This window comes from Grampus griseus (genome assembly GCF_964374135.1).
Source record: "Grampus griseus genome assembly, chromosome: 15".
Taxonomy (NCBI): Eukaryota; Metazoa; Chordata; class Mammalia; order Artiodactyla; family Delphinidae; genus Grampus; species Grampus griseus.
The window spans coordinates 38,123,759-38,134,751 of record NC_139009.1 but is presented as its reverse complement, the minus strand read 5'-3'; the positions used below and the strand labels follow the sequence as shown (position 1 = coordinate 38,134,751).

Sequence of the window (10,993 nt, the reverse complement as noted above, 5' to 3'; positions counted from 1 at the left end):
TATGATCCTTGTAAAATGAGGGAATTGGGCAAAGTTAATATTGGTGCTTTTCCAGTTCCAATAGTTTGAAGTAAAGTTGTTGATAACAAGGTGGAAGGGGAAAACACGTCTTTGGGGTACTTTGTGTATCATGTTACTGATTTTATATTCTTGTAATCTTCATGAAAATCACACAGTAAGCATTACATAATCTTAAATCAGGACTATAATTTTAAAACCTTATCTTCAAATCTTACCCGTATTACCTGTTTTATATTAGCATCATGGTAATTGATGATTCTTTTCCCAAATACTGTCTGTAGTATGTTTGCTTTCAGATGATTCTAACCTAAACTATCACTGTTGCAGTTAAAAGTGATCCTGGAATATGTAGAATATGAAGTATTTTACCTAGAATTTTTATTAAAAATCTGATGTGTAGCAGAGGCACTGTTGATCACTACGAAGTATAGTCTCGTATTTGCAAAGAGAAATGGTTCCTCCCTTTAAAACTGCTGTAATGATAACCTGAAAATAAATCTTAAACTTTTCTCAGTGATATTATGCAAGACAGTGTTTTCTTAAGGGGACATTTTGTTTATTCTGCATACTTAGTCTGCTTTATTGGTGAAGTCCTTGAAATCATTTACCCATGCTGTTTCTATTTTTGCGATACCCCAAACTATTTTCTCATCTAGGTGTTTCCTTATATTTCACACTGTGCATGGGTTTCTGGACTTCTCTGTACCTTTCATCATATTCAGTCTCTAGGGTACCAGTCCCTAGTCTGCTGAGCCAGTTTTACAGGCTGAGCCAAAATAAGAAAATGAAATGAGGCACAGTGACGGACTGGCTTAATCAGTTTTGTGAAAGTTCTGTTTTTTTACTTGTCTCTTGGTCTTTTTCAGTTTTTGATTTCAAACCTGGTGCCTGGCTTCTCCCCTCCCGTTTTTCCTGCTATTTTTAAGGCTGTGTTGAATTCAGAATCCCAGTATTTCAAGAGAAATTTAATGGCGTCCTCCTGTTTCTTGCTACTCAGAAAGTCACCTGCAGAATCACCTGTGAGAGCTTGTTAGCGATGCGGAGGGTTAGGCCCTGCCCTAGAATCTCAATCAGAATCTTTATTTTAACATTATTTCCTGGTATCTGTATGCACATTAGTTTTTGAAAACCACTACTGTAGTCCATCCTCTGGTTTTATTTATAAAAGGAAAACTTAACAAATATTCAATTCTTACTGTGTTCAAAGGGCTGAGAATTAAGACAAAAACCTGTGTTCTGGATATGTTTAAAATTAGGGGAGACATGATTTGTCACAGTGAGTCCTGCAGTAAAGAGAGGAACAGGGTCCTTTGGGGTACGAGGGATTAGGCCTAGGAGGACTTCTCAGAGGAGCTGACCCTTGAGGTCTGCCAGGCCATCGAAGAGAATAGCATTTCAAGCAGAAGGGCTAGCATATGGGGAGACAATAGAAGTGTGAAGATGGCATGTTTGGGATTTGCAAGTATACATCAGATCATGAGGTTCTAATGAGGTGAGACTGGATTGTAAATTTGTAAATTTTGCTTTTGTCCTAAAGGCAGTGATTATATGTTTTGAATGCATTGTGCCAGATGTGGTTCCAGACATTTCACTCAAGTTAATCACCCCATGTAGGTACCAATATATTATCACCTCCTTATAGACAAAGAATCACAATAAATCAGCAAATGCAGCCAGGGAGAGGAATAATCAATACAATGATGACAAATAGAGGTCAAGTTTGCTAAAAGCCTGAAAAATCCCCATTGGATTTGGCAACTAGATAACTGGCTAGCTTAGTTACTAAATGCAATTTTAACTGAAAGGTGCCTGCACATGTCAGATTAAGATGGTTTTAGGAAAGTATGGGGGTGGGGGTGAGGAAAGTATTGAATCCACATTACTCTTGAAAGTTTGTGAACGGAAGCAGAAACTTCGTGGTGTAGTGGACAGTGGGGCACTGGAGTCAGACCTGGATTTGAACTCTGGCTCTGCCACTTCTGTGTGATGCAGAGTAAGCTATGCTAAACTGTCCAAGGAAGCTTGTTTCCTTGTTCATAAATGGGATTAACACCTACTTCACAGGGTCGTTTTGAGGATTAAATATGTGTGAAATATCTGGAACACAGCAGATACTCCATAAAATGGAACTGTTAAGCTTAAGGGGACGTTTGTTTTTAAAGATGGTAATGTTTATAGGTTGAGAAGCTACAGCCAGGAGAGGTTGAAAATGAAGAGGGTCTATACGGATGGTAAAAGGTAATCCGTGGTTTTACAGCCTGTTGTGTCTAGTACTCACTCCACTTCTCAAAAGTGACACCCCCAGAATTTCCATCTGGAGGAGTTTAGAAACAATCTTAGGAAATGGGTGCTATCCAAGGAGGGAAAGTGGCGGAGCGGTGGAGGTGGTGGTGGGATGAATTGGGAGATTGGGATTGACACGTATACACTAATATGTATAAAGTAACTAATAAGAACCTGCTGTATAAAAAAATAAATAAAATTCAAAAAATAAAGTGGGTGCTGAGGTTGATTTTTGCCTTAAATCTATGCGTATCAAGCCTGAGGTGATTTGGGAAAGGGCTGATGGAGATCCTGGGGCGCTTTAGCCTTTGCAGGCCTCCCTTGGCGCAGAAACTTGTTGCCGACGGCTCTCTGGCGACTCCCGCGCTCTTTAGGTTTCCTTACCACGCATGTGCCTGACGGTCTCGACCCATTTCCTCTGCGTGAGGCTTGCTGCGGGCCCTCCAAGCGTGTGCCCGCCTCCCTTCCCCCGCATCCGGAGACGAACCTGGCGGGTGCCCTGCGCACGCTCAGGAACCGGCGGACTGAGGCGCCTCCTGGCAACCGGACGCCAGCCTCGGCCTAGGGAGCGAGGCGGCAGCAATGGACCAGCCAATCATCGCCATCGCCTCTGCCGCAGTAAGGGAAGAAGGGAGGCGGGGCGGCCTCGGTACCGCCTTCCTTCCCTGCCCTCCCACCTCCACAACAAAGTTCCCCTCACCGAGCTCCGCCCCAAGTCCCACCTCTTTCTAATCCCGGGCTCTGGCGCCACTCCGCTTCTCCCTACCTTCACGTCGGCGCCTGCGGTCCTTTCTTCCCGATAGGTATTTGAGTGCCACTTCGTTTGCTCTCCTTTTCCCTCGCTCTCCCTTATCCTTCACATTCGCCCTTTGTTTTCTGTGTTATTCCCCCCCACCCCTTACCTGCTGCTAATTGCACTGGACAACTGTTTTAATAGGGTAATTAGATTTCTTTCATTTTCCCCTCTGCCGAGAGAATGCGTTTGTCCTTCCTTAGTCTATTGGACACGTTTTTGCCCTGCTTCCTACTTTAGTGTTTATAAAATATTTGAAAGTATCTTTGTTTAGTTTTTAAATAAATTTGGGCAAGGGATGTCTAGCCCGTCTTGTGTAAAGTGATTCACCCCTGAAGTGAATTGGAAGTGGGAGATAGGGGAAGTTGAGATCACCTGTCTTGGGCAAAACAAAACGGCAGCTGCCCATTACCTTCCTTTAGATGTATCATGTTTACTTCTCCCTTCTTCCCACCTCATTTCCTTGGTCCTAGGTAGAGGTGGAGACCTGTCTCGACCTGCCTGAAAAAGTTTGATTTCTGTGACTATATATGTGCAACAGAGAAGATTCAACATAAATCTAATAAAGGGAATGTATAGGAAGAAATTCAGACTTAGCAGTTCGTATGAAACAATGCTTTTTTAGAGAAATGCCTATATTTCACAGTAAAACTAAAACCCAAGGGTACTTGTAAGTGGCTATAAGTTGCTAGACAGGAATAATCAATTTTATCTGTTGACTGATTAGATTGTTTATTATTTTTAATGCCTTGTTGCTTGAGATAATCTATATTTCATAGTAATAACAAAAGTATTCTAAATGAAAGTAGAACTCAATATTTTAATGATTTTTACCTACTGCAAATAGCACAAAAGGAAAAAACTAAACAACCGTGTTCTGTTGACAGTGAAGCTGAAACAAATATGGGATAATGAGTGGGTGTAACTATGGAAGACAAGAGCGTCCTTGGAAACTGAAGAATATCAAAATAATCTGCTTCTTAACTTGACAGATGAGATGTTAAAAATAAAAGCTGCCACTTACTGAGCCCTGGTTGTGGGTACAGGTTTTACAATGCCTTATTTTCATGCCAGGCCTGGTGCCTTTTTTTGTATTCCTAAGAGGAAGCTGAGGTTCATGAGGGTTAACTTACCTAGTGCTCCTAGCCAGTGGCCGAGCTGGAGTTCAAGCCCAAGTCATAGCATATGTAAATCCAGGAAATGGCAGTGTTCAACATTTGCCATATTGCCAGGAATTTGTATCCCAATATGCCATTAATTTGATGACTATACATTTTTACCTTGAGCTCCCTGAGCCATAAATCTTAATAACAATTATACTAACACAATTTTGGGTTCATACAACTCTTTTCTTCCTAAGAGCACCAAATTTTGTCACCTCTAATTATTCTCATGACACCTCTGTGAGATGGGGATGTTTATTACTCTAATTTACCCAAAGGGAATTTAGTTGTTTCAAAAGCAATTAAGATCATAAAATAGTAATTTAAGGAAATATTACAGGCAAAATTTATCATTATGTAGCTTTTACTTTAATTCAGGCTGACCAGTTTGGTACTGGTATCCATTTCTTCAAGTACATGTTTTATAAGTGATATTTAACTTCCAGGGATCACTTCTAAAATGAATAAGCACATTTTATGTTTATTAATAGAAACCAAGCCAGAAGTCATCTTTTGAAAGAGAAGGATGGTGGAGAATAACATTAAGAGTATGTATATTTTCATCCTTTCCTATTCAAAGTATTCTCATTCTTATTAGTATTATAATCAGTCTAACCTGATTAAGTCACTAATACTTAATTTTAAGAAAACAATGGTTGTTCAAATCTACATGGGCCTTATTTCATATTTATAATTTTAGTATCAGCATATGACTGAGAAACTAACTCTAAATTTTGAATGCAGTAAAAGCTTGGAAGTAAAAACTCTAGGAATCCGGGTGTTTTACAGGATATCTTGATAAAGTCAACCTAGTTTATGACCTTGGTGAGATTACACAAGGAAGAAAAAGCATGCATTCTGGAAATGTGTTTGATTTTGGTTGTTATCTTACTTAGATAAAAAGTAAGAGTCTATGATAACTTTTGTTAACATGATCAGCGTATGAAAACAAGACGGTAATATACAAAAGAAAGATGACTGGAAGATCTACCTCTCAAGATACATTGTTTCTATATGGCAGAAATATTTTCTGTTCACACCTTTCTATAACAGAGGGGCCTCAGGAGCTAAAGCCTCCTTGGAATTGAACTAATTTTAATGGTAGAACTGAGCTGAGTGCTCAGTGGGAAGATGGCCACAAAAGCAGCAGCAACTAAACTGTCAGGTCTGGCCATTCAGCCATACTGTGGCTGTGATTTGAAAGTACCAAACCTCTTATGGGACTAATTAGGCCATGTGTTCTGCCAATTCATCCTCAGTCTCGTGTTATTATCCTTTAGCTTCCCACTTGAGGGCTAGAAAGAAACACGTGGTATCTACTAAGAAGAAGTAGGATAACTTCTGTTTAGTCACGAAGCTTATCCTGAGGGGTCTCATGAGAGGCCTGACATTTACAGTCAAATTGAATCTCAAGTTTAAGTATCTCTGAAGCTGCTTTTTAAAAAGTTAAAACTTCAGCTATGGCCGTAACCCATTTGCTATAATTTAGCAATTGTCTCAGAAAGGAAATCATCGTGATTGTCTTGAAATATTGTTCTGGCGGGAGTGTTGACTCTATTTGATAGAATCTTATTAAACTGTAAAACAAAGAGAAATGCTACTTAGGAGTGACCTTTGCAAGAATGATGCTTTAAGAGATGTTAACCAGTTTACACACTGACTTTAAAAATGATGTCAATTCTCCACAGAACACTCCTAATCCTGGCACTTACCACTTGAAAACTTTTATTGAAGAATCTCTATCAAATCCAGTGATAGCAACATACAGTTTTAAAAATGAAGGAAGGAAAAAACCACCTCTTCTGCAAAGAAACGATCTGGTACTAAATGACCTTCCCCAGTACATGCCTCCTGACTCCTTGGACTTGTTAAAGAAGCACGTGGCCACCTACTCGTTTAAAGACAAACCACGGTCAAACCCCAGCACGCTGGTTTACAGAGATCAGGTAAAGCACTACTAGCAGCTGGCTTTGTATGGGAAAGCTACCAAGAGGCCCTGAGGAAAATATTCTCTATACTTAGAGTGTATCTTCCCCAGGAGAAACTGAAAACCTGTAGAATGCCTTATTTCATCCAGAAATCAAACAAAGGGCTGTCTCATTTGCAAATATATCCAGCAAGGTGTATCCCTGTGAGACCTCCTCAACCTAAAGTGAGTGCATGGGAAAATTTTTTTTCCCTCGCTGGGAACTGTTGGCAGGATTCCTCTGACTTGGGGTCTTATCTGTGATGGGCCCATGCTTCTGGTCTCTTCAAGCATTGATATGGTATGCCCTCTTCTTTTAAAGAGAAAACTTTGCCTTTCAGTCAGTAGTCCTCTTATTAGAGCGTGAGTATAACTATACACCATAGGGAAGCTTTTGCAAGAATTTCTTGTAGAAATGAGCACCCTGGTACCAGGAGGGTCAGGGTGTACTCTCAGCTCCACCAGTTCATGCGTCACATTGAGAATACAGAGAACTGCTTGCTTATAGCCCTGGGCTAGACTCTTCTGAGGGAAGATGTTCCTGACTTGGAAATATTTAAATAACAACACAAGAGCCCATAGATCAAGTACAGAGATAAATAGTGTAAGAGGAAGTGCCAGGGGGTGGGATCGAAAGTCTGGAAGGCTCCCTGGATTGAGTAGGACTCAAGCTGGACCTTGGATAACATATGACATTCGTGTGACTCTTAACGGTTTGCTGTGAGCTTCCACATATATTCTCCTAGTAGTTCGTCACAGGCATTCTGTGACGAGATAGGCAAAACGGATGTTAATCCCCATTTTGCAGATGAGAAAACTGTGATGAATAGAGATGAAGTAACTGGTTTTGAGGCACATAGCTAATAAAGAGCGGAGGCAGTACTTTTAACGGAGAGCTTCTGAGCCCCAATTTGGTGCTTTTCCCAGTCTACCTTGCGCCTCTGGCCTTGAATGAGGGGCAGGATTTCAGGGGGTGGAATCCAAGGGAGGCGTTTCACGGGAGGGGCAGAGCACTGTCTGGGGCCTGCCCAAGGGCCAGAGTTGGGACTTGGACTTTGTTATTTGGGACTTTGGGCCTTAATATCTCCCATTTATAAAGGAGCTAATAATAGTATCAGTCTTCACCACCTTATCAGAATAATATGGTGATAACCTGAGAAGATGCATTGCCACAGGAGGTTGAATTAAATGGAAGGGGTATGGTTAGTAGGGTGGACAAGGAATCTTCAGCAGGATGAGCACGTGTTGTATCCAACCGTGAACCCTTCCTGCAGCTTTGCAAATTATAGCTTTGAGACAGGACAGGATGATAAACGTTCATGGGATAAATCTTATCCCGTTCAGTTCAGTGGCTGAATACAAACACTAAATCAGACTTTTATGACTTGGTGTCAGGTAAGCAGGCAACGTGTGAAATTGTTCTGGCCGCCTCCAATACAAAATCATTCTTCGTTAGCCTCCCTTGCCATTTACTTCTCTTCTGCTTCCTCTCTTCTGGCTTTTAGAGGTTTCTAAGGGTAGGCCCAGGCCCACTGCTGAAAGGAGAAAACATAGATGGTTGGTATTCGGCAAAATTTAAAGCTTTAAAAGACCAAAAGAGTGTGGCTTACCCAGAGGGATGGATAAAAACCTTCTGAAAACATACTTTTCCTGTTTCTTTCCTTCTCCTATCTCTCCCTACCTCCCACAAAGGCTTGAGCTCCAGAAACTGGAAGAATTAAATGTTTTCCTAATTTTCTGTTTCAAAGGCATATAATAATATATTCATGAGAGAAGAGCTATTCAGATGTAACCCTGTTTAGTGACCAATAAAATTCATAATTCTGGTAAAGCAACTATACTCCAATAAAAATTAATTAAAAAAATAAAAGAAATCCCTGCCTATTCTAAGGCTATACACATATTCTCCTATGCTTTCTTCTAGAAACTTTATAGTTCTATCTAGGCATATGATCCTGCTTGCATTAAAGTGTATGAAGTGAAGGAGGAGAAAAAAATTCATAGTTCTGTTTTTTTAATAGCAGAACTCAGTAAAATAATAATTGGAATTCGAGGTAGATACAGTATACATTATTATTTATTAAGATAGAACAGCATTCTCAAGCGTCATGATTTTTAATAGAATATTCACATTATACCTTGTTAGTGCTGTCCTTCATTTGTAAGAAAGTTTTTACTATTTTTAACACCTTTATTCTGAAGCATGTAACTCAAGAGGAGAATCTATATCAAAGAATCATATGTGCATAGATATATTTATATTTATATTCACATTTGAATGTGCATGTGTGCATACTCATCTATATCTGGCTCTTTCCAAAGAGTATTTGGTATAGACCTACAACTTTTACAGTAATTTTTTTCTTATTAGAGAAATAATGTTTTTATTTTAGAATATATGTACAGAAGTGGGACTTTTCTCTCCATTATATAATTTTATGACCTGCTTTTTCCCAGTGTTGCAGTCATCCCAGTAACCCCTGTGTTACTCCACCTTATTTCTGGATGATTTTAGCTCCCTTTGCACCCTGTCACTCTTTTCCACTACTCCTGTCATAATTTCAGTACACGCGTAGATGATGATTTTCCAACAATCTGGCTTCTCAGTTCCTTGAACTCTCCTGCACTTCAGCCCTCACTCCTTAAATTTTTTTCAACACCAATCATTTCTACCCTCCTTAATTTCAGTTGCACGCATCCCACTCTGATCACTGTCCCCTGATCTTCTGCCTTACCCACTCTAGTATCCCGACCTCAACAATTTTTCTGTTCTCACCCAGTCTACAATCCATTGATCTCACTGTTGCCCAAAAAATGAGTTTGCCTCCTGATGGGTGTCGAACCAAAAGATACAACTAAGCCAAAGAGAGGGAGGAGGAAGGATTTATTACTTGCAGCGAGTTAGGAGAAAACAGGTATCTTTCCCAAAGCAGTGTCTCCCCAACAGCAAAATTGGGGAAGTCTAAAGCTAAAGGTACATGCATATTCATGAGGGGGCTTGAGCAGAGGAGAATTCAGCGTAGGATCAGGGCAAAGGTCGACAGAGCCCAAGTTTTAGTTGATTGAAGTCAGGAGGGTCAGCATCATCCTATCCTCCACCTGGGTGGAGGCCTTAGTTCCTGCAGAACTCAAAGACGCATATCCAATTGTTAACGTATATCCCTTGAGGAGGAACTGGGACTCTGTTTTATTGCTGACCTATTGTTCCTTGACTGTTTTTCCTTTGTTCCTTCACTCCCTCACTTCCCTTAAGATCATTAATTACCGAGGCCAGGTTTAGATCACAAAATGGCTTAGGCCAAAAATGGCTTCTCTTATGTCAGGAAAGCCATGCCTCGTTCTCTTTCTCTGGGGACTCTCTACCCTATCTGCTTATACTAGCACCTTTCATTGCCTCTCAACTTTCAGTGCTTTCCTTCCTTTCAAAGCTTAAGTTAATCATTAGAGTTATTCCCTGCACACGCCCTCAATTCCCTGGCCCCTGATGGCTCATCTTACTTGTTTGGCAAAGCCACAACCCTGGTCAAATCTCTCTTCGAACTTTGAACCTGCATCTGTGTAACCAAATGACTAGTCTCATTTTAAATTCTTCACCTCCTGTGGGCCCAGAATGGACTTCCCTAGTCTGTTTACTCTCCCATTCTCCAGGGTAGCTTTCTCTCACATCTCCCCTCTTTCCAAACCCCTGACACCTCCTCCTCAATCTTCATTCTTGTTTTCCTCTTCTCAGCCTTTTGGCCGATTCAGCCCCTCTTCCCTGTCCTCTTCCTGTTGGAACGCCAGGCACACAACACTTCTTCCCCATCTACACTCACTCCCCGCTGATCTGATTCAGTCTCAAGGCTTTGAACACCAGTTATTTGTTTATAATTTCTGAATGTATATCTCCTGCCCAGCCTTCTCTGTTGAACTCCAGACTTGTATATCCAACTGCCTTTTTGACTTCTCCATTTTATGTCGAAATTTAGGGTTTCTCACCCTTGGCACTACTGACTCTTGGGTCAGGATAATTCTCTGTGGTAGGAGGCGGTTCAGTGCTTTGTAGGATGTTTAGCAGCATTTCAGGATAATTAGATGCCAATTAGCAATCCCCCCCTCCCCGTTGTAACAACTGAAACTGTCTCCAGACATTGTCCAAGTGTCCCCTGAAGAAGGGGGGAACCAAAAACCAAAAAAACACTCCTGATTGAGAACCTCCGGGTTCAGCTTTGTGATAGTCGCTGTGATCTCTGAGTGGCTGTTTTCAGGGCCAACAGGTTGATGGTGGATAGGCTTCATTTGTGACCTCATCTCTTGTGTCACCCCTCACTCTCATCCTGCCCCACTGGCCTCATCCTGGCTGCTTCTTGAATTTGCTACTCCCACTCTGACCTCAGGGTCTTTGCACTGGATGTTCCTTCATATGCTCTTATCCCAGACATCTGCATGGCTTATCCCCTCTCCTTCAAGTCTTTGTTCAAGTGTCACCTTCTCAATGAGCCTCATTTAAATTGGCCACCTGACACTTCTGACCTTCCTACCCTGCTCTTTCATGGTTTCCATAGCACCTAGAGCCCTCAATATACTATATAATTTATTTGCACTTTGCATTTATTATTTGTTGTCTGCCTCCTTCCGTGAGAGTGAAGCTTCATGAGGACATGAATACTTACCCACTTTGTTCAGTGCTACATCTTCGCCTCTAGAACAGTGTCTGATGGTTAATATTTGTTGAATGCATGAACGAATTAATGATTGCTTACATTTCTGAAATCTGACTCGGCCTTA

At 41.0% G+C, this 10,993-nt stretch overlaps 1 protein-coding gene across 1 annotated transcript in view; it reads left to right on the top strand.

The window, feature by feature from the left end:
• Positions 1-2,886: 2,886 nt before the first annotated feature.
• The window catches only part of STPG4 (sperm-tail PG-rich repeat containing 4), a gene marked incomplete at its 5' end in the record, with an annotated part of 42,134 nt that continues 34,027 nt past the window's right edge, over positions 2,887-10,993 (top strand). Inside the window, 3 exons of the mRNA XM_082672744.1 lie at positions 2,887-2,922; positions 4,752-4,808; positions 5,949-6,206. Coding sequence (XP_082528870.1) covers positions 2,887-2,922; positions 4,752-4,808; positions 5,949-6,206 — 351 coding nt within the window. The remainder of the gene's footprint in view (positions 2,923-4,751; positions 4,809-5,948; positions 6,207-10,993) is intronic.